This window comes from Sus scrofa, chromosome 13 (assembly GCF_000003025.6).
Source record: "Sus scrofa isolate TJ Tabasco breed Duroc chromosome 13, Sscrofa11.1, whole genome shotgun sequence".
Classification (NCBI taxonomy): Eukaryota; Metazoa; Chordata; class Mammalia; order Artiodactyla; family Suidae; genus Sus; species Sus scrofa.
In genome coordinates, this window is record NC_010455.5 from 73,799,576 (window position 1) to 73,824,292 (window position 24,717).

Here is a 24,717-nt window from a genome sequence, read left to right on the forward strand (position 1 = left end):
ACTGTATCTAGTCACTTCTGATGGAGCATGATAATATAAGAAAAAGAATGCATATATGTATGTGTGACTGGGTTTCCTTGCTGTACAGTAGAAAGTTGACAGAACGAAATAAAAATCATTAAAAAAAAAAAAAAGAAAGAAACTACCATGACTGGCACCAGCAATCCTGGTGTTATAAGCAATAAAAGCAACCCTTACTTCCTAAAATTTATGACCTTTACATACCTAATAAAGGCTCTGAGTTAGCCACAGAATCTATTTTGCTTATCTTTTTCTTTTTTTTTTAAGTTTTAGCATTCATTTAATTTTTCTTTTTTGGCTGTGCCTGTGGCATGTGGCAGTTCCCAGGCCAGGGACCAAACCTGTGCCCCAGCAGTGACCAGAAAACACCAGATCTTTAACCCACTATGCCATAGAACTCCTTTTGCTTACCTTTTTGAGAGCCTTAGTCCAGTTTCTGCCAGAGGTTGCACAGTATTGGCAAACCAAAAGCTGCTTTCAGATGCATTATTCCCAGAAGATATCTACTATATACTCCCTATAAGTAAATCAACATAGAGTGATTAAAATTCATTGAAAACCATTCTTTAGCTATTCAGTCTTTCCAGTTTCCTAGCTATGTGAATCACTAAACTTACAAGGTACTCAGATATAAATCAGACTATCAATTCTAATAATTTACCTGCAGGACTAATTATACTACTTCAAATTAAAGAATTACACTTGTATTATCTGGTTAATGTACTCTCACCATAATAGAATTGCAACTGGGAATCAAACCAAGCTTTAAAGTGAGTTCAGCAGTCACCAAAGATACCAAATTGTTGGCAAGTTATATCACCTCTAAAGTCATAGTACCCTTCACAGCAGAGAAAAAAAAAAAAAATCTAAGGAAGCCAAAATAAAATTAAAACCAATAAAACTAAAAAGAAGGCTATGAGATGACCTCTAAGAGTGTTTTATCTCATTTTTTGGACAACACTGGATCCTTAACTGCTAGGGCACCAAGGGAACTCCTCCTTAATTCTCCGTGTTCTATGCTTCCAACATAAAATACTCTCCTCTGCCTCCTGCCAACACAATCAACTGAATTTCATTATTTTATTTCTTTATATAATCTCTGTATAATAAAACACTGAAAACAGTTTTTCCATCATTTCCAATTTTATATTTCTAGTTGGAATGTTTATGATAATCTCTAAGACTACTACTATATAGTTTATGACATACACATTAATTTCAATCATGAACTATGTCAAACTTTTATTTGAAATGAAAATCCATTTTAAATTCAAAGCTTATCTGGTATATCATCTCATTTGTGGAAACTAACAGATATAGAAACATACCATAAATCCTATTTTGGGCAACCCAACCAAATCAACATGATTAACTAATATGATTAACATGATTCTAAACTATAGGATGAGATGTAGCACAACTATTTCACAGAAGACATTTCAGTTATTGGAGGACTGCATGAACTCTGAGAACAGGGTAAAGTAACCATATTTTCCTTTAATCCTTTTCTCTTCTTTTTTATTCTAAAATTTTTTTTCTTTTTTTGGCTTTTTCAGGGCCGCATCCACGCATATGGAAGTTCCCAGGCTAGGGGTCTAACTGGAGCTACAGCTGCTGGCCTACACCATAGCCACAGCAATGCCAGATCCTTAACCTACCGAGCAAGGCCAGGGATTGAACCTGCATCCTCATGGATACTAGTCAGGTTCATTAACCACCGAGCTATGACAGAACTCCCTAAAATTTCTTAATTACCTCTTCTTTCTCCAAGCCCTAGCTACTTGCCCGTGATGGTGCATCTCAATTTTTAAAATAAACTAAAAATCAAAGTATAAGGAAATAAGGAGTTCCTATCACAGCTCAGTGGTAACAAACCTAACTAGTATACATGAGGACGCAGGTTCGATCCCTGGCCTAAGCTCAGTGGATTAAGGATCTGGCGTTGTCATGAGCTGTGGTGTAGGTCCCAGACGTGGCTCAGATCCTGCATTGTTGTGGCTGAAGTGTAGGATGGCAGTACAGCTCCAATTCAACCCCTAACTTGGGAACTTCTGTATCTCATGGGTGAAGCCCTAAAAAAACACACCAAAATTTTTTTTCAAAGTATAAGGAAATTGAGTTAGATTAATGAATGGATTTGTTTAGATTAAACTGTAAATTTAAAAAGCTAAATTTACACTCAATTTCCTCCCAAAATTTACCATATACTAACACATTATTAGAAAACAGATAATGGGTAATTTTACTTATCTATTCAGTCAAAACATGTAATTAAGAGGCTACTAGGTATTGTGTTAGGCAGGCTTTGGGAAATCAAAAATAATTCTTTCCCCCTCATGAGCTCTGAATAGTAAATGGTTTGGAATCAAATATCATTAAAAGAGCTTCTCTCCTTCTTATATTGGCTATTCAGGAAATAACCAATTTTCACATGCCCTTTTCTCTTATTTGTCATCACGTCTTTTCCCTTCCTCCATCTTTTTGGTTTATTACACCAAAAAGTGATAAACATTTTGCTACTCTTTCCCTTGACAAATTCCTATTCTGTAAACTCTGGATTTGTATTTTACCCATTTCACAATTTGTTATTATGAAAAACAAACTGATCTAAGAATATAAGACCCCCAAAGATCAGAAAAAACTGTCAAAAGTACATCAATAAATAATGGTGAAACACATGTTAAAATTAATTACCTGTGCTATTCCAGCCATTTTAAAAAATGAGAGGGCAAGAAAGAAATTCCAGTTAGGAAGATTAGAATTAATTCCCCTGCAGCGGCAATATATTGAAATCAGTTCTTCCACTGATGGTATCCCTATAAAAACAGTACATACTATAAACTTTAACAAGATAATCATGGTGAATATTTTAAAATGTCATAATACTGCACATAAATATAAAACTGAATATAAAAACCGTAAATCCATACATGTATGACTGGATCATTTTGCTATATACAGCAGAAATTGGTACAATATTGTAAGTCAACTAAACTAATAAAAAATTATAAAAAAATTAATCCATATAACAAAATTCATTCTAATGTTTATTTCCAAAAGAACAGTATATACAAATGATTATATTTTGTCATAAATTACTAAAAGTGAAATGTCACATTCAAAAAAATAAGGATAAAATGATTTAAAAATATTTCAAGAGGTGTTCCCATTCTGGTGCAGCAGAAACTAATCTGAGTAGTATCCATGAGGATGCAGGTTTGATCCCTGGCCTCGATTAGTGGGTTGGGTGTCCAGTGTTGTCAAGAGCTGTGGTATAAGTCACAGATGCGGCTCAGATCCTGAGTTGCCATGGCTGTGATGCAGGCTGGCAGCTGTAGCTCCAATTCAATCCCTAGCCTGGGGACTTTCATATGCCTCAGGTGTAGCCCTAAAAAGAAAAAAAAAATTTTCAAGAAGCAAATAAAAGCTATTTATCTAAGACTGTTTTTAACTATAAAGAAAAGTAATTTTATTTTCTTTCTTCCTTTCTTTCTTGTCTTTTTATGGTCACACCAGTGGCATATGGAGGTTTCCAGGCCAGGAGTCTCATCAGAGCTGTAGCTGCCAACCTATGCCAGAGCCACAGCAACTCGGGATCCAAGCCGTGTCTGCAACCTACACCACAGCTCACGCCAACGCCAGATCCTTAACCCACTGAGCAAGGCCAGGGATTGAACCCACAACCACATGGTTCCTAGTCAGATTAGTTTCCGCTTCGCCATGACGGGAACTCCGATAATTTTATATTAATAACAATTTAGAAAATATTACGTTTTCATACCTGTGTTTTCTTGCAGATAAGCTCCTCCATTTAACAATGGAACTGTCCTTGGCCAAAAGTAGAACTGGGAGACATGAGCCAAGTCTGATAGAGGATGACCAATGGTTGAAAGCTCCCAATCCAGCACAGCTATAACTCGAGACTATAAATAAGAATAAAAAGGTTTTAATACGTTAAATCCAAAACAACTAAAATAAGGAAATAAATGAAGTAGAATATATAGAAAATCATATTTTCCAACAAAAGCAAAAGTGAGGCTGGAGTGTGAAGTCTTTACCTACAGAGGCACAATTCACTTATCAAATAATTTGAAGAACATGGATTGAGTACAGCCACGTCCCTTCGTTCCATTAATTGTTGTCAGTTCTGCATTTTGCTTTATATACCTTCACATGTCTACTAATGAGTGGAGGCAAGAGCAATTTTAAATATGGCAAAGGAGAAATTCTAATAATTATTTATAATTTAAGAATCTATGTTCTGGTGATGAATCGCACAATGTAATAAATATTATACTCCTATGGCAACAGTAACTTTTAAAGCAAGTTGTTTCAGGAATCTGACTAGCATCCATGAGGACAAAGGTTCAATCCCTGGACTCACTCAGTGGGTTAAGGATCCAGCGTTGCCATAAGCTGTGGTGTAGGTCACAGATGAGGCTAGGATCTGGCGTTGCCGTAGCTGTGGCGTAGGCTGGTGGCTACAGTTCCAATTCGACCCCTTAGCCTGGGAACCTCCATATGCCACAGGTACGGCTCTAAAAAGACAAATAAATAAATAAATAAAGTTGTTTCATGCTCTAGATATAAAAATACCCTCGTTATAAGAGATGCTGTTTGTTTTATCAATACAAAATATCCACCATTATATAGCAACATGATAGAAGAGCTGTGTAATTGGGAACCAATGACAGAAAGCTTTCCTTATTATACTCTGTAACAACATGTATCAAGAGGACCTAAATCTTTGTGTTGAGAACACAGGACATTCAATTGCAAATACAAGAGGAAAAGGCAGAATTATATATATATATATATATATATATATATATATATATATATATATAGTACGATACTGTTTCTATTTAAATAAAAGGTTACATATGAATACTCAAAAGTTGAAAGAATGGGTACCAAACTGATAGCAATGGCTCCTTCAGGGGATGAGGTGGGGGAGGGGGCAGGGAGGATGAGATGGCATATGGGGGGGACCCATCTGGAGGGTTCTATACACAGGAATGACATGATAGGATTTATATTTTAAGGTCACTCTAGCTACTATGTTTTGAATAGACTATGGCAGGCGGGTTTGTGAGGAGGGTGCAACAATAACCTAGATAAGATTATCTAAACCAAATAAAACAGCAAAGCTCATTTGGGCAATGCAAGCTATTGGGTTTCATGCCTTTATATAAGTGTGTGTCCATGTACTCTCTCACACACTTAACACACCATTGTAGCTTTAAGGAAAAACTGGACTTTGGAATCACAGACTGGCACTCAAAGCCTACCTTCGCCATTTACTAGCTGTGTAATTCTGGACAAGCTTGTTAACCTCTCTGATTCTTACTTTTCACAGCCGTAACATACCCCTCTTGTATAGAGTTAGTGTGAAGACGAAATAGGGGCAGGTAGCATGTCCATTTTGTTTACTAGTGTCTAGCAAAATACCTGGCACATGGTAGGTGGCCAAAATGTATTTACTCAATGAATAAGTACAGAGCCTGGCATATAGCAGGTAATAAAAAATTTATTATTACTATGGGAAAAATTGATCACTCCTTTCTCCATAAGACCTTTTATGGTTGTGACTATATTGTATTATAAGTTACTATACCATCTAGGTTTGTTAGATTTGCTTTAAAAAAAAAGACTGAATGCATTTTTCTCTGTACTTGTTTCTGTGCTCTTAACATGCAAAGAAAAGATGATGGACTTAATTATGCTATGTTTACCTTTTTTCACTGAAAATTTAGAATTTTCTCAGGAGTTAAGTTTTAAGATATCTCAAACATTTTTAAAATAATCACATAAAGTTATGAAACAATAGCCAGTGAGAAAAACCAATGGTTCATCAAATTATATCAATATATATCCATTATATCAGTACAAACTAATTAGCAAGTTTATTAGAATCCTGTATATGCCTGTGTGTATTCAGAGCTATAAAAATCTCACTAACTTCTAACGGGTGAGGTGAACATTTAGTTCATTTTGCTGCTAAAGAACTTATTAATAAAATGATTTCCAACAGTTTTACTGAAACCTTAGCACAACTGAAGGATTCATTCATTTTTTGTTGAATGAGTTTCTTCTATACTGAGTTTTATTTTCTATGTATGCCTTTTGCCCTATTGAGTTTTATTAATATGTATGTATAACACCTTTTCAAAACCAAAGCAACACATGCAATCCAGTAGGACAGACAGTAGATGAAGAGGTCAAGAGAAAAGTCAATAAATTTTTTTGCATCTTAGGGCTGCACCTGTGGCATATGGACATTCCCAGGTTAGGGGTTGAATCAGAGCTACAGCTGCCAGCCGACACCACAGCTACAGCAATGTGGGATTTGAGCTGCATCTGCTCTCTACGCCACAAGTCATGGCAACGCGGGATGTCCAACCCCCTAAGTGAGGCCAGTGATTGAACCCGCATCCTCATGAATTTTTAGTAAAACTATAATGCTAGGAGTAAGGTTATAACAGAAAATTGAATGTCATATGTCATATATCGTTATTAGTGTGGACAGTAGAATTTGCTCTAAGTTTTTTTATGGATAAAATAAAGTGTGAAGCATAATCAGTCACAATGTTTATAGTGTTCATAGATAAAAAGAAACCAGCTGCATTTGGGTTGCTTCCCAGTGCCCATCAACAGACGAGGAGTTATGATGTGGTAAAGATACAGTGCAATATTACTCAGCCGCAAGAAAAGAATGAAATATTGCCATTTGCAGCAATATGGATGGACCTAAAGAATATTATGCTTAGTGAAATAAGTCAGAAAAATACTGTATATCATCATCTACATGTGGAATCTAAAAAATAATACAAATAAATATATATATGCAAAACAGAAACAGTCTCAGAGATATAGAAAACAACCTTGTGGTTACCAAAGGAGAGGTGGAGGAGACAAATTAGTGGTATGGTATTAACAGATATAAACTACTATATATAAAATTGATAACCAACAAGGATATATAGCACAGGGAATTATACTCATTATCTTACAATAACCTATAATGGAGTATAAATTGCAAATATACTAAATCACTACATTGTATACTTGAAACGTAATACTGCAAATCAACTGTACTTCAAAACAAAACAAAATAACGCAGCTGCTCAAGAATGACAATTTTGGTGGACAGATCGGCCAAGATAGCAGATTAGAAAGACCATGAACTCACTTCCTCTAATAAGCACATCAAGATCACAACTATTTGTAGAACAACCATTGACAAAAAAGACCAGAACCTACCAGAAAAGGTCTTCTACAACTATAGACATAAGGAAGAAACCAAACAGGACAGATAGGATGGTGGACTCACGATATAGTCAAGTCCCATACAAACAGGTGGATGACTCACAACTTGAGAATAATTACATTGCAGAAGTTCTCCCCCAGGAGTCAGAGGTCTGAGCCCTATCCTGCAGGGCCTGCACCAGGAAGCTAAAACCCCACAGCATTTGGCTTTGAAGGCCAGTGGGGCTTAATTTTGGGAGTCCCAGAGGATGGGGGAACTAGAGACTTTACTCTTAAAGGGTGCACACAAAAATCTCACATGCTCCAGGGCCCCAGAGAGAAGCCATAATTTAACAGGAACCTGGGTCAGACCTATCTGCTGGTTTTGGAGAGACTCACAGAGAGGCAGTAGGAAACTGGGGCTCACCCTGGGGACACTGACACTGGTAGCAGCCGTTCTTGGGTGTTCCTACTACCATGTGGACATTCATATTGTTGGGCATCATTGTAGAGTCCTCCCTCTAGCTTATTAGTCCCAGGATCCAGCCCTGTCCTAGCCCGACGGTCTACAGGCACCAGTGTTGGGACACCTCAGGCCAGGCAACTAACTGGGCAGGGACAAAGCCCCAGCCATAAGCCAACATTTTACCTTCAGTCTCCTTGAGTCCACACTGCCTCTTGGTATGGCCTTGCCAAGAGAAGGCCCAGGACCCAGCTCCAACCACTTGGACAGGCACCACCTTCAGAATCCCTAGGCTGGCCTTGTCCTCCAGGAAGTCCACTTTAGTCTATGATCCAGCCTCATCTACCAGGGGGCAGACATCAGATGCAATAAAACTATGATCCTACAGCCTTCAGACCCAGCCCATTCATGATACAAGCTTTACCCTGGTCCTGCCCACTAGCAGGCCTATTCAAGCTTCTGGACAATCCAGACTCTGTGACCAACTGTGTCAGAAATCCATTCCCTGCCACCAGAGACCTGACACCAGCTCTGGGATCCCTGGCCCTGCAACCAAATTCCAGGACCTGCTCTGCCTGTCAGTAGTCCAGCACTAACCCCAGGACCTGACTTCAACCACTAGGGGGTGAGCAACCACCTCAGAGTCTTATGCACCCTGATTCTACCCACCAGTGAGCCTGCACTAGCCCTGATACCAAAACCCAACAAAGATATCACATAAAAGAAAATTACAGGCCAGTATCACCAATGAACATAGATGCAAAAATTCTCAACAAAATATTAGCAAACCAAATTCAATAATCCATTAAAAGGGCTATATACCATGTCCTAGGGATGCAAGGATTTTTCAATATCTGCAAATCAATCAATGTGATATATCACATTAGCAAACTGAAGAATAAAAACCATATGATCATCTCAATAGGTGCAGAAAAAGCTTTTGATAAAATTCAATATCCATTTATGATTAAAAACTCCCAAGAAAATGGTCATAGAGGGAACATATCTCAACATAATAAAGGCCATTTATAACAAACCCACAGCTAACATCATGCTCAATGGTGAAGAGCTGAAAGCATTTCCTCTAAGATCAGAAACAAGACAAGGATGCCTACTATTACCATTTTTATTCAACATAGTAGCCCTAATCACAGCAGTTAGATGAGAAAAATAAAAGGAATCCAAATTTGGAAGATATAAAACTGTCACTCTTTGCATATGACATGATACTACACATAGAAAATCCTAAAGACACCACTAGAAAACTACTAGAGTTCAAACAATGTATTTGGTAAAGTTGCAGGATGTAAAATTAAAATACAGAAATCTGTTGCATTTCTATACATTAACAATGAATGATCAGAAAAAGAAATTAAGGAAACAATCCCATTTACCATTGCATCAAGAAGAAAAAAATACCCAGGAAAAAACCTACCTAAGGAGGCAAAGGATCTGTATTTGGAAAATTATAAGATGTTGATAAAAGAAATTGAAGATTGGAGTTCCCGTTGTGGCTCAGTGGTTAACAAATCTAACTAGGAACCATGAGGTTGTGGGTTCGATCCCTGGCCTTGCTCAGTGGGTTAAGGATCCAGCATTGCTGTGAGCTGTGGTATAGGTTGCAGACGCGGCTCGGATCCCGAGTTGCTGTGGCTCTGGCGTAGGCCAGCAGCTACAGCTCCAATTCGACCCCTAGCCTGGGACCCTCCATATGCTGAGGGAGTGGCCCAAGAAATGGCAAAAAAGACAAAAAAAAAAAAAAAGAAAAGAAAAAAGAAATTGAAGATGACAAAACATGTAAAAATATACTGTTCCCTTGGTTTGGAAGAATTAATATTATTAAAATGATCATACCACCTAAGGCAATCCACATATTCACAGCAATCCCTATCAAAATACCAATGGCATTTTTCACAGAACTAGACTAGAACAAATAATTTTAAAATTTATATGGAAACACAAAAGATCCTGAATAGCCAAAAAATCTTGAGAAAGAACAGAGATGGAAGAATCATGCTCCCTGACTTCAGACTGTATTACAAATCTACAATAACTAAAACAGTATGGTACTGGCACCAAAACTGACATATAGATCAATGGAACAGGATAGAAAGCCCAGTAATACGACCATATTAATCTATTAACTAATTAATATATTAATTAATCTATGACAAAGGAGGCAAGAACATACAAATAAGAAAAGATAGTTTTTTCCATAACCTGGGAAAACTGGGCAGCTAAATGTAAAAGAATGAAATTAGAACATTGGCTAACATCATATATAAAAATAAACTCAAAAGAAATTAGAATGTTTGGTAACATCATATATAAAAATAAACTCAAAGTAGGAGTTCCCATTGTGGTGCAGCAGAAACGAATCCAGCTAGGAACCATGAAGTTGCAGGTTCAATCCCTGGTTTTGTTCAGTGGGTTAAGGATCTGGCATTACCATGAACTGTGGTGTAGGTTGCAGACATGGCTCAGATCTGGCATTGTTGTGGCTGTGGTGTAGGCCAGCAGCTATAGCTCTTATTAGACGCCTAGCCTGTGAACCTCCATATGTCAGGGGTGCGGCCCTAAAAAGCAAACAAACACCTCAAAATGGTTTAAAGGCATAAATGTAAAAACAGAAACCACAAAGCTCCGAGGGGAAAACAGATAGAACACTCTGATGTAAAGTGTGGCAACATATATTTTTTGATCTGTCTCCTAAAACAAAGGAAATAAGAGCAAAAAATAAATGGGACCTAATTAAACTCAAAGCTTTTGGCAGAGCAAAGGAAACCATCAGCAAAATGAAAAGACGACCTACAGAATGGGAAAAATTATTTGCAAATGATATGACCAATAAGGTGTTAAAATCTAAAATATATAAACAGGAGTTCCCATTGTGGCTCAGCAGAAATAAATCCAACTAGGAACCATGAAGTTGCAGGTTAGATCACTGGCCTTGCTAAGTGGGTTAAGGATCCAGCGTTGTGTTACCATGAGCTATGGTGTAGATTGCAGATGCAGCTCAGATCTGATGTTGCTGTGGCTGTGGTGTAGGCCCAGCAGCTGCAGCTCCAATTTGACCCCTAGCCTGGGACCTCCATAGGCAGTGGGTGCGGCCCTAAAAAGCAAAAATAAAATAAAAATAAAATAAAATACACAAACAGCTCATACAACTCAACATACAAAAACAAACCTGATTAAAAAAATGGGCATAAGGGAGAATTTCGTCGTGGCGCAGCAGAAACAAATCTGAATAGGAACCATGAGTTTGCAGGTCTGATCCTTGGCGTTGCTCAGTAGGTTAAGGATCTGGCGTTGCAGTGAGCTATGGTGTAGATCACAGATGCGGCTCAGATCCCACGTTGCTGTGGCTCTGGTGTAGGCTGGCGGCTACAGCTACGATTAGACCCCTAGCCTGGGAACCTCCATATGCTGCAAGTGCAGCTCTAAAAAGACAGTAAATAAATAAATAAATAAAAGGGCTTAAGGGGAGTTCCTGTTGTGGTGCAGTGGGTTAAGGGTCTGACCACAGGAGCTTTGGTCACTGGGGAAGTGTGGGTTTGTTCCCTAGCCCAGGAACTTCCATATGCCATGGGTGAGGCCAAATAAATTAAGTAAAATAAAATGTTTTCTAAAAAAGGGCATAAGGCCTAAATAGAGGACATGAAGATGGCTCAGCGGCACATGAAAAGATGTTCAACATTGCTAATCACCATCAGGGAAATGTACATCAGGGAAAAACCACAATGAAATATCGCTTCACACCTGTCATAATGGCTATCATCAAAAAGAATACAAATAGGGGAGTTCCCATCATGGCTCAGTGGTTAACAAATCCGACTAGGAACCATGAGGTTGCGGGTTTGATCCCTGGCCTTGCCCAGTGGGTTAAGCATCCAGCGTTGCTGTGAGCTGTGGTGTAAGTTGCAGATGTGGCTCAGACCTGTGTTGCTGTGGCTCTGGCTTAGGCCAGTGGCTGCAGCTCCGATTTGACCCCTAGCCTGGGAACCTCCATATGCTGCAGGAGCTGCCCAAGAAATGGCAAAAGACAAAAAAAACAAAAAAAACAAAAGAATACAAATAGCGAATGCAGTGAAGATGTGGAAAAAAAGGGAACCCTTGTATATTTTTGGTGGGAATGCAAACTGGTGCAACCAATGTGGACAACAGTAAGGAGGTTTCTCAAAAAACTAAAAATAAGACTATCCCATGATCCAGCAATTCCACTCCTGGGTATATATTGTAAAAACATGAAAACACTAATTCAAAATGATAATACGCATCTAATGTTCATAGCAGCATTATTTACAATAGCCAAGATATGGAAGCAGCCTAAATGTCCATCAATAGATGAATGGATAAAGGAGATGTGATTATCTACCTACCTATCTATCTATCTATCTATCTATCTATCTGCAATGGAATGCTACTCAGTCAGATTTTACAAAGAAATGAAGTTATAGCCTAGATGAAATTATGTCGCATAAATATGTCCCTGACCCTATTACCTGACTTTTTGACCTTATTCTGTAGCAAAAATATGATGACCCAAGATTAGAGTTGGAGAGTAAATAGAAAGTCAAGAGGTGAGAAGATTCTGGAGTAACAAGTAACCTAAGTTCAGGAAATTTTATAACTCTTACATTACTTACACACACATCCATAGTCAAAATATTATTAATTCACTCTCTTAGGAAGGTAGTTTTTGAACTGACTGATCATGTCCACATGGGCCAGGTAGGATGAGAAGGCAAAGGAAGTTATAAGGGGTTCATGGATTCTAAAGTTAAGGGTAATCAAATTTGTAGCATCTCAGGTAAGGCATAAAGAAATAAAAGAAGCAAGAATTCCCGTCGTTGCTCAGAGGAAAAGAATCTGACTAGTATCCATGAGGATGCAGGTTCGATCCCTGGCCTCAGTGGGCTAAAGATCCAGCACTGCCGCGAGCTGTGGTGTAGGTCACAGGCATGGCTCGGAGAGCAGCTCCGATGTGACCCCTAGCCTGGGAACGTCCATATGTCGTGAGTAAGGCCCTAAAAAAAAAAAAAAAAAAAAAAAAGACGAAAAGAAATAAAAGAAATAGAAGGTAGTGAGGGCATGGTCAAAAACAAGGATTTCAATTTCTAGATTACTGAAGTTGACTGATTTCAGTATAGATAAGAAGCAGTACAGTGTGGAATAAATTATACTGCATGGGAAGTCTGTAGGCCTGAGTTCAAAACATGGCTTTATGAACAAAGAGCATATAAACAGTATCTTAAAACATCTGTAAATAAAAAGATTGGAAAAAACCCAATTCCCATGTCTTTTCTAACAATGAAATTAAATTTTATAACTAAGCTTTTCTCCAACTACACTGACATCTTAGAAATAATGGGGGAATTAAAAAGAAAAAAAATCCATCTAAAATACAAGATTTTTTTTCCCGCTTTGACCCTGGCATGATCTGGGATCTTAGTTACCAGACCAGGGACTGAACCTGGGCCACAGCAATGGAAGCGTTGAGTCCTAACCTCTAGACTACTAGGGAACTCCACCAAAATACAAGTTTCGTTTTGTCTATCAAATCTTTTTTTTCCCATAATATAAATGGCTGCAAGGCAGATGACTTCAGAAGAACCAGTGTACTTATATTTATCTTAAATGTATCTGACTACAAATTAATGAATACAGAGGATTATCTATGGGTTTACCTGTTCCTAATTAAATATATTTATATTTCAAGTTGAAATGGAAATATGCACATTAAATTCCAAAATCTTAAACATTTCTCTGCTAGATGGATAACATTTGTATTTAAAAAATTAATGACACTTTTCAGGAAAACTGGATTCCTTTCTTTTTTTTTTTTTTAGGGCCATACTTGTGGCATGTGGAAGTTCCCAGCCTAGGAGCTGAATCAGTGCTACAGCTGCTGGCCTACACCACAGCCTTAGCAATGCCAGAACCTTAACCCACTGAACAGGGCTAGAGATCAAACCCTCAGCCTCATGGATACTAGTTGGGTTCGTTACTGCTGAGCTACAACGGGAACTCCCTGAATTTCTTTTTAACATTACAGTAAGCATGTTGTACTACTGAAACACTTCCTCAAACATGCTTTGAATACTTTACATATCAGTAATTAGAAAATAACTAGGGATTATGAAATTGAGCAATACGCTTTAGTTTTGTTATTCCCTTTAGTAATTCCTTATTGGTTTACCACACACGTTCCTAGACAGTTTATCATTTAAAACTGTTTTTGTTTCCTTTCTTAATTGTTTGTATTTACCAAAATAAAACATGCAGCTGTTAGGGGGAAAAAAACAATAGGAAAACCTCAAACTTTAAACATTACAGAAATGTATAACTTATAATTTCATCCCCCATAGCCACTGTTTGAGCTTTAGTACATATTTACTAAAAAGAAAAGATTTAAGAGTTCTCTTATGATGCAGTGTGTTAAGGATCCAGCATTGTCACTGCTGTGGCTTAGGTTTGATCCCTGGCCCAGGAATTTACATTTGCTGTGGATATGGCCAAAAAAAAAAAAAAAGATTTACTTTTACCCTGATTTTTTGTAAAGAATAGAGCTTGACAGGCAATTTTAGAAAAGTAGGATATAAAAAATAGAGGGTAAAAGAATGGAAGAGAAGAAAATTAAAATAAATTGAGTACCAGCTGTGGCACGTACCCGGCTAGTTGCTCCACGTCAATTACTTCATTTTAGCATCTTTGTACCCTGAAATTTTTTTTCCCAATTCAGAAGGCAGACAACATCAATTTCCTGGCTTTGACAATATACTATAGTTGCGTGAGATCTATTTGGGGTATCTGGATAATGGATACACAGGTCCCTCAGTACTATTTTTACAACTTCCTGTGAGTCATTAATGATTTCCAAATAAAAAGTTAAAATAAAAAGTGAGGCACAGAGAGGGGTTAAATAATTTGCTTTAAGGTTATACTGCTAGAGAATAAAAACTAAGTAAATGAGATGGAAATAGTGATTAATTAAAATCAATTCTTTTAACATAGTTTCATTCAGAAACATGTAACCACTTGCTTCATAAGTAAGATATATTTATTGCTTTCTAGGAGCTCTTAGTATACAGACGGTCCTTATTTATTGAGCATCAACAATGTAGATTCTAGAGACAAGGTAAGAAAAAAATTAATTAAAGACATAATCCTTACCCTCAAAGGAAAAATAGGATACTTTCAATCATATCCCTAGGAATATATACAGTTGAGCACATACACTCAATTTGGTATAATCTAGGGACTGATTTTCCAATTTGCAAAGTGACTTCATGAAAAAAGAAATATGGTTTAACTTCTTTCTTACTTATGAATTTTTTAAAAAAAGGGTGGAAAAGATAAAACTACTGACTAGAATAAATTCTAAAGTTTCATAGCTCTTAAATGCCAGTCCACAGTGGGTATCTTTGCCCTCTTTGATGGCTTTTGTAGTTTACTCTGTATGATATGCTTTAGCGCTTGGGTACATACTGTTCTCTGCTGTTACCTCAGTGTCTTTTCTATCTGTATTTTGAGTTCCTCAAGAGCTGACTAACCCCATGTTTTAGAGCACATAGTTGGTAATGAATAAACGCTAGTTGACTTATAGTCTGCCAACCATATGTTATTTCCATAAAAATTATCTATGATATTTATATGAGACAGAAATTGATTAAATTTGATTTAACTAGTAATTATGGGATTACCAGGTTTAAAGTAGAAGACATTTTACTAGCCACTATGTAACCCTAAAACAAAAGATAGTGATACAAATCAGCATTGCCACCACAGAATTTAATGAAGATGATTCCTGTTTGGGAACTTTCATCCTGTAAGAAATGGCTTTCTAACATGAGATTAAATATAAAAAGGGAATAACTATTTGGAACTTACTGCATTCTGCCATTATTTTCAGTATATTATCACTCATCTTAAAATTTAAATGTTTTGGTAGACAACACATGACTAAGGAGATTTAGGTTTGAATTTTTCCTTCTTTGCTTAAGTAATGAATGGAAAGTACTATGGTTATAGAACACATAAAGAACACTGACTTACTCAAAGATAGGTTCCTAAAGTATTAATGAATCAAATGATACAGATCAAATACAGACCAGATCCTGCTGTTTTAAGGTATACGTTTTTATAATTTTTCCAGGTTATAAAGTAGCAATCTTTAATTTTCCTATTCTGTATTTAAAAGTTAGAATTCAGAACTCATACATTCCATTAACAAAAGTTTACATACACACATGTATAATTTTAATTTAATATCCAAATTGACTTTTCTATGAAAAGTTTTATCTTAATGGTGAATGTGCTCATGTCTTTATATTATATTCGAACTTTTAATTGATATAGTACTACTTTGAATTATGATAATGCAATTTTGTGTGTGTGTGTGTGTGTGTGTGTGTGTGTGTAGGGCTGAACCTGCGGCATATAGAAGTTTCCAGGCTAGGGGTCAATTTGGAGGTGCAGCTGCCAGTCTATGCCACAGCTACAGCAATGTGGGATCTGAGCTGCATCTGTGACCTACACCACAGCTCACTGCAACGCTGGATCCTTAACCCACTGAGTGAGACCAGGGATTGAACCCATGTCCTCATGGATACCAGTTGGGTTCATTACCACTAAGCCATGACAGGAACTCCAACAACAATTCAATTTATAATGCTATTTCCCTCCTGTCCTTTTCCTACAGATAAAGAACACAAAGTGCAAAAGCTTAGCACATGAATGTAGAGCAGCTCTTTCTGTCCTAAAATATCTTAGCATTCTGAGAAAACTCATGAATTCATAAAATTCTCCCCTAAATAGGAGGATTCAGGGAACTGTAAATCTTTCACATCAATGTCAGAACACTGAGAGCCAAATATCTTGTCCAAAGGCACACGGGTAAAGAGAGGAAAACAGAAGTACTTTCTTCATTGCCATCATACTCTTTTAATCTTAGGCCTTGCTGTGCTCAGTTGGGGAGAGTTATAGTTTTGATTTGTTTGTACTCTTTAAAGACTACTCTGTGTACATTTACACACAGCAAGGTTACTGTTAACTTCATACAAATTATTTCTTTTTTTTTTTTTTTTTTTGCTATTTCTTGGGCCGCTCCCGCGGCATATGGAGGTTCCCAGGCTAGGGGTCCAATCGGAGCCGTAGCCATCGGCCTACGCCAGAGCCACAGCAATGTGGGATCCGAGCTGCGTCTGCAACCTACACCACAGCTCGTTAACCCACTGAGCAAGGGCAGGGACCGAACCTGCAACCTCATGGTTCCTAGTCGGATTCTCGTACAAATTCTTTCGAAGCCTCAAAAGAATCTTTTGGATTTCTACCCTCTCTTAGCTTATAATAAGCAAACTAAAAATTCTTCATCAGGTAGGGGAAAAAAATGAAAATGTATCAGAAGAAAGAGCAGGAACATGGATTAGCTAAATATATTCAGTTGCTGAAAATTTTCTTTGAAGAAAACAGCAACATACATATAAATTCCTAAATCCTTTTAAAGTAGCAAATCAGCTATCACTCAGTATTAGATCCAGCCTTAAAGGTGGCAGCTACCTATGCCAGCAAGTCTGCAGGACTCATTTTTAAAGTTCTGAGCAGTGAAGCCAGTCCTAAATGTAGGGAAAGATGGGAATGGGTTGGGCTCCCTCAGCTCTCTGGGGGAATATCATTTAGTACTTGTATCCCAAATAAAACCTACTCAATTTATTGTGAACATGGCTTCCAGTACCTCTTTAGGGTGGAAAACTATGTTATCTAGTTTGAAATCTCCATGAATCAAATTTTCTTCATTGTCATTATCTGGCAAGTTTTTCATTAGCCAGTCAGATAGCTGCTTCATGGCAGGGATGTCCTGATGAGCAGCAGCTTGATACTGCTTTGTCCAGGTTAATACCTACAGAAATATAAATAAGAAAAATGACAGAGCTGAAAGTGGAGTGTAAGATTCAACAATTCTAAAATGAAAACAAAATTCAATTATATCGGATTTGTTTGCTCAAGACAAATGCTGGTAAGTGATAGTCACATTAGCCTAAAACACTCATATCAGCCTAAAAACCTCAACATTTAAGTCTCTCTTCCATCTAGTTCCATTTTACTTAGACTTTTATCAGGAAAAATACTGGCCTAGGAATCAGAGATGTGGATTCTAGTCTAGTTTATTTGGCAACTATTTTGTAGAAGGGAAAAAAAAAAGAACACACATACATACATACATACCAAAAAACCAGACCCAGAAAATTTCTGAAAGTGTCACAAGAAACAAGTAATCCCTGAAAAATGTAATACAGGGGCTAGAAGAAGGAGATTTTTTTACTTTTCATTTTAATCCCCTCTCTTATTACCCAAAGAATCTTCTAAAGAAACTTCTAAATATCAGTATGAAAAATTCAAAGATATTTTATTGTTCTTACAACTGAATGCAAATAAGTCAATCTATTCTCAAAATCCTCCATCACCTGACACATATTATGTTTATCTCTCTCCCCACTTTATAAGGTAACTCTGTTCAATTTTGTGCAATAAAGATCTTCATCTTTGGAATCATAAAGAGCTGGATTTAAATTATGTCTAAGGCACTTATTTGTATGTTAGTTAAAGCCTGTAAGCTTCAGTTTCCTCTTCTGCAAAATGGGGGTGATAATACCTATGTCTTAGGGTTGTTACAAGGATTAAAAAGTACTTGGTCTACAACTCACCTAGCACAGGACCTGGTATAACAAGTAGTTATAAACCTTAGTTCCTGTCTCTTCTGCCCCCTCAAAATGACATATGTACAAATGGAAAAAGCCCCATACACATCTGATCTTGCTGTTCCTTTAAATTTATTTCTTTTGGAGTTCCCGTTGTGGCGCAGTGGTTAACGAATCTGACTAGGAACCATGAGGTTGAGGGTTCGATCCCTGGCCTTGCTCAGTGGGTTAAGGACCTGGCGTTGCTGTGAGCTGTGGTGTAGGTTGCAGACACGGCTCGGATCCTGCGTTGCTGTGGCTCTGGTGCAGGCAGGCAGCTACGGTTCTGATTGGACCCCTAGCCTGGGAACCTCCACATGCCGCAAGAGTGGTCCAGAAACGGCAAAAAGACAAAAAAAAAAAAAATTATTTCTATTTATTTATTTTTTTTGCTTTTTAGGGCTGTACCCATGGCGTATGGAGGTCGAGTTAGAGCTACAGCTGCCAGCCTATGCCACAGCCACAGCAACGTAGCTGTTCTTTTTTTAAAAAATTTTTATTATAGTTGATTTACAATGTTCTGTCAATTTCTGCTGTACAGCAAAATGACCCAGTTATACATGTAATATACATTCTTTTTCTCACATTATCTTCCATCATGTTCCATCACAAGTGATTGGATATAGTTCCCTGTGCTGTACAGCAGGACTTCATTGCTTATTCACTCAAAATGCAATAGTTTGCATCTACAAACTGGGAGTTTGCTGTTCCTTTTATTTGAAATGCTTACCACCTCTACCCTATCACTCTAGATTTTATCCTTTCTTAAATACGCAATACAAGACATATCTTTCCCAGGAAGCTTTCCCTACTTCAGCAAGGGGTTTACTGCTATCTACCCTCTGAATGGAATAGCTCTCATGATGAGTGCCAAACAATTTACCAGATTATATACTCTTTTATACTATTTTCAAGTTTCATGTAAATGAGATTCATGTACAGTATCTCAAAAATGACTATAAGTTCCTTTAGGGGAAGAATTTATTTCTACTTTCTTGATATTTAACACAGTACTCAGAACATACTAAATATATTCATGCTTAGTTAGTATCTGTTAAACTAATTTTAAAAAGTATGTGAAAATATATTTGTAAACTAGGTGAAGAGATAGAAAGAGCTTTAAATTTGCATTTATATACAAGCTGTCAGTTATAGAAGTTTTGCTGAACAAAACCTTATCTAAAAATATAAAATTAAATCATTTCATGTGTAAAACAAGTCAATCTGAAGTCTGATATTAAAAGTTATAGCCAAGTTTCATCAAAGTATAAAAGAATAGGTTTTTATTTTGACTAATGATATATATTATTTCCAAGAACTTGAGAAAATGAGCTCTTTGTGTGGATGTATTACCTGTCTTTTGCAGTACCCGGCACCTCTACCATATCCTTCCAGCTGCAATGACTGTATATTTAAGGAATGTAACTGAGCCAAGGTTTCGATCATGGCCACATATATGGCTGAGCGTTCCGCTGGGCTAACTCCAGGAATTGAGAAATCACGAAAGATTCGGCCCTGTGGAAGCAATTACAATAGATAATTTAAAACAAAACAAGTCTTTTCATACCAATTATTTGCTGTGTCATCATTCCCTGCTGCATCCAAAAAAGATCAGGATACAGTTGTAGAACCAAAACCAATTCTTTGTAGAATGTGCTAGAAAAACATTAGTTTGTGAAACATTTAACATAATGTATTTTCCAAAGGGAAAATAAAGGGTTACACCAAGATGAACGTAAAGGATAATAACTACTCTCAAGTAACATTTTAAGAAGAAAAAATCTTAAAACAATTTGAATTGATTTTTATTAATGGATTGATTTTTCTATTTGGAGTAGTCTTTTCTCCCTATCTGGATGGTTTAGTTATTGCCATTACATATAGCTCTTCACTGACACCTAGAGGAAAATTTAAGAATAAGTCAGTACACCCTGGAGTTCCCGTTGTGGTGCAGTGGTTAACGAATCCGACTAGGAACCACGAGGTTGTGGGTTCAATCCCTGGCCTTGCTCAGTGGGTTAAGGATCTGGTGTTGCCATGAGCTGTGGGTGTAGGTCGCAGAAGCGGCTCGGATCTCGCGCTGCTGTGGCTCTGGCATAGACCAGTGGCTAGAGCTCCGATTAGACCCCTAGCCTGGGAACCTCCATATGCTGCAGGGAGTGGCCCAAGAAATGGCAAAAAGACAAAAAAGACAAAAAAAAAAAAAAAAAAAAAAAAAGAATAAGTCATTACACCCTAACTATGAAATTTACTTCTCCCGGTTTACTTCTTCTCCCCCACAAATTATGTGTGCTCAAATTAAAATGAAGGTTTAATATAACACAGGAAATACAGCCAGTATTTTATAACTATAAGTGTAGTAGAACCTTGAAATATTGTGAATCACGGTTTTTACACCTGTGACATACAATATTACATTTCAATTAAAAATTTTTTTTAAAAAGCAAAACCAAAAACTTCCATAAAAAAACAATCCTGCTAACACCTTGGTTTAAATTTCTAGCTTTCAGAACTCAGAGAATAAATTTCTGTTGTTTTAAGGGGAAAAAAAAAAAAAAAAAAAAAAAAAGCTTAAGCCCTTGCAAAGCAAACTCATTACATAAAATGCTGACTACTAAACTACCATTTACTAACATCTAATTTCATAATACAAACTAAAAGCAACAAAAAGTACAATTAATTGTTAGTTTACCTGTACATGTTCCATCACATAAAATTCTGTTCCAATGACAGAAGTATCGCTGCAGTACAGCAAAGGTTTGGGAACAGGGAATCCAATAGAAAACAAAGCTTTCTGGACTTGAAATTCTCTATCAATCTAAATAGGATGATAGATTGTTAAAAATAAGAAACACAGAAATTTAATAATTATCTGTGAGCTAACATTAAGGGACTAGAAATTTTAAAACAGCATCAACAAACAACCTGGAGGATAATAATTTCCTTAGTATTTTCCTTAAAAGTAGTCTTAGTGCAATTATTACAGTTATAAATTAGGCCAGCACTAAAAACTGATAATTTGTTAGGCTAAAAGGATAAGCACACGCATGGGGCTAATTCCTGATAATATGAAGGTGACAGTTTCTGACCACAATATTTGCAGATATCATCATAAAACATCCCATTTTTTTTTTCTTATGAGTTCCCTTCTTGCTGGCTCACTCTTGCTCTTGCTCCCTTACCACTTCCCTCTCCTATCTCCCATGGGGGCTCAGGCAAGTCTCTATTCCAATACTCTGGGCACAATCAGATACAGGATGCTGGGAAGACCAGTAAGTAGGTGCTAGTAGAAGAGAAATGCATCCATTCCTTCTGGAGATCAATGGAGATACTTGTTTTCAAGGCAAAGGCGTGGGGGATCCTTCCTGGTACCCAGAGCTGCCGTGGAGATCAAGATAACTACTACTGAGGACGCAATGAGAAGCAAGCTCATACTGAAGTAGGAGTCCAAAAAGACAGGAGAAGACAAGGGCTTCCAAACCAAGACTGATGTACAGGCTTATCGCTCAGGACCTAAGGACATAGCTTACAGCAGACTCATCTACTTGTAAAGTCCCCTTCCCCAGACTTAGGCAGTGGTGGCTGATGACTTATAAGGAGAAGAAACGATGCAGCTCACTTTGACAACAGGGATAAGGTAACTACTGCTGCAATAACTAAAGCAGGGAAGTGACTAAACCCATCACCAAGGAAAGCAGCCAGTGGTGCCAATGGCCACAGAAGGAAGTGCCTATTATCACTCTGGTGCTGGAAAATGGGGGTGGGGTGGTTGGACAAAAGGGTGAGGAGTCCTAAAGTAGATGGCAGTGTGGAAACATTGCTTTTTCAATGTACATTTGGGAAAAATAAAGAGAACTGAAACAAAAGTACTCCAGATCCTTGGGGTGAAAGCATTAAATTCTGATGTCTTCTAATAGGCGGTTACCAAGAAGAGAAACAAATTTAGCTGTTTATTGGGGCATAAATCTCTCCCTACAAGTGGGGATTCTCTTTCAGCCATGCCATGCTGAGGTTTAATAGAAACTACCCCAGCTTTTTGATCTTAAGCATCTAAGGTACTTCATGTTTCTGAGAATCTGATATGGGACCAAGAAAATCAGACTCTGCATTTTCCACTACTGTGATATCAAAGCCACCCTTCAATGGCCCATCTTGCGTCAGCTGAACCTGGGAAACACTGTTACACATGATAATACCCTACATATGCATCATGCTTTTAATGTTCTGTTCTCTAAAAATCCATAGATAAATATTCGTTTTCTGAAAACAGTCAATTTTTAACAAAAAATCTTTTATAATTCTCATGTCTAATATTTAGAAAATACTATAAAATGATTATTCAAATATTTCTTTTTATCACCAAAATATCAGGGGATTGTTATAGCAAATATATTAGTCAGTGAATATATATTGTTATGACACATGTGTTTTTAAAAACATAATTTAATGAAAGTACAAAACATCTATAAATGAGTAGCACTGAAAATATTCACTGGGTGACTATTTCTAGCCAAGTGTACAGGAAGGAATCAAATACACAAGAGGACTGGATATTGCTCAAGGTTAACAGCCTAATGATTGCCTTTGATTTTAACCTCAAATCCTTTATAAAACCCAAAAGGGGGGATACAATTCAAGTGAAATTTTCATTTAAGATATAAAGTGTATTTTCTATGTATAATAATAATAATGTATTATAATATAATAATTTTCTATGTATAATTACTTTCAAAAGCATTTTAAATAGTTTTGTGTATAAAATGCATTTATTAGTCAACAGGGAATTTATCATTGCATTTGTATACCATACCTTATGTGCTTTAGGAAGAAGTAAACCAGGTGGTTTTTTTCTGAGTACATATACTTGAAAGCCCTTCTGGAGATAAAAGGTTGGATTGGACTGTCCTGATCTAGAAAAGAGTAGAGAAAGGGTCAATAATAAAGATATATTTTTCTTTCCCCCCAAATCTGATGAAATTTCAGAAGAAATATAAAATGAAAATAAATCCATTTAAATGCTCAAAAGCCAAGAGGGGTGCTACCAGCAGATGGTAATGGAGTGGCAGCTGGAGAACCTATAACCTTCCCAGGCAGAAGAGGACCTCACTTTCTGCCTGCAAATGATGAGTTTTATCAGAAGTGCCCCTAGAACCCTGTCTAGATCTAAGCAAAGAAGGGCTGGCAGAAGAGACTGTAGGTAGGTAGTTAGAAAATTAAAGAATGCTGGAACAGCTGATTTACTGTCTCCTCATCTGCCTTTGGACTGATACAAGAACGGCTCTCTACAAAGGGAGTTTTGATAAGCAAGGTCCTCGAGTGGATACTTGGGCCAGGAAATGTAACAGTGCCCCAGTGACTCACAGACCCCAGGGCATTGGCTTTCCCTGTCCCCTGAACAGAAATTCTCACGTGGACTAAGGAAATATGCTCCAACTACCAAAACTGCCCAATCTATACCTTCATTTACAATGAAAATTTCTCAACTTTTAAAGACATTAACAGTATGAAAGAGAGACCTTAAAAAAGGAGAATTAATCCCTGAGGTAATAGGGGAATGTAAACACTTTTCCCCCTCACCAAAGTTTCCATCTGCAAAGAATAAAAGCAGTCCTGATTGAATGCAGCAGCATCTCCATTGCCTTCGTCTTTCTCCGATAAGCCAGACTCATTCGCCCAGCAGTCAGAGCACTGATATTGGCACCATCTCATCCTGGTTGGGTGTTTTTTTTAGCATAGCAAAGTGGAGATCATTGCCAATGATGGGGAAATGGGGCCACTTCAAGTTATGTTGTCTAATTTATGGCTATACCCAAAGCATATAGAAATTCTTGGGCCAGGGATTGAATTAGAGCCACAGCTGAGACAACACCAGATCTTTAACCTATAGCACTGGGCCAAGGATCCAACCTGCACCTCTGCAGCAACCTGAGCCACTGCAGTTGTATTCTTAATCCACTGTGTCACGGTGGAACTCCCTATGTTGTCTATCTTGACATGGAACAACTTATCTGTGATGATTCAAAGAGTCAAGTTGCAGTGAACCTTACAAAAACATTTTTTCATGCCAAATGTCTTACTGGATGAATTTTTGATGATGCAGTCATATACAAAGCACTGGCGTTTTATGATGGTAAACAATCCAGGTGAAATATAAAGGAAAAACTAAAAACTTCTTATTGAAGATACAGCTACCACATGACCTAGGAATTCCACTCCTAGGTATATATCCAAGAGAACTGAAAACATGTT

The 24,717-nt window shown here is 37.3% G+C and overlaps 1 protein-coding gene across 1 annotated transcript in view; it reads right to left on the bottom strand.

Annotated features, from left to right (window-relative positions):
- The window catches only part of ACAD11 (acyl-CoA dehydrogenase family member 11), a 97,989-nt gene that overhangs the window by 66,068 nt on the left and 7,204 nt on the right, over positions 1-24,717 (bottom strand). The window contains 8 exon segments of the mRNA XM_001924765.5: positions 433-517; positions 520-538; positions 2,716-2,837; positions 3,803-3,944; positions 17,466-17,630; positions 19,822-19,983; positions 21,161-21,286; positions 23,279-23,378. Of these exon segments, the coding sequence (XP_001924800.3) occupies positions 433-517; positions 520-538; positions 2,716-2,837; positions 3,803-3,944; positions 17,466-17,630; positions 19,822-19,983; positions 21,161-21,286; positions 23,279-23,378 (921 nt within the window).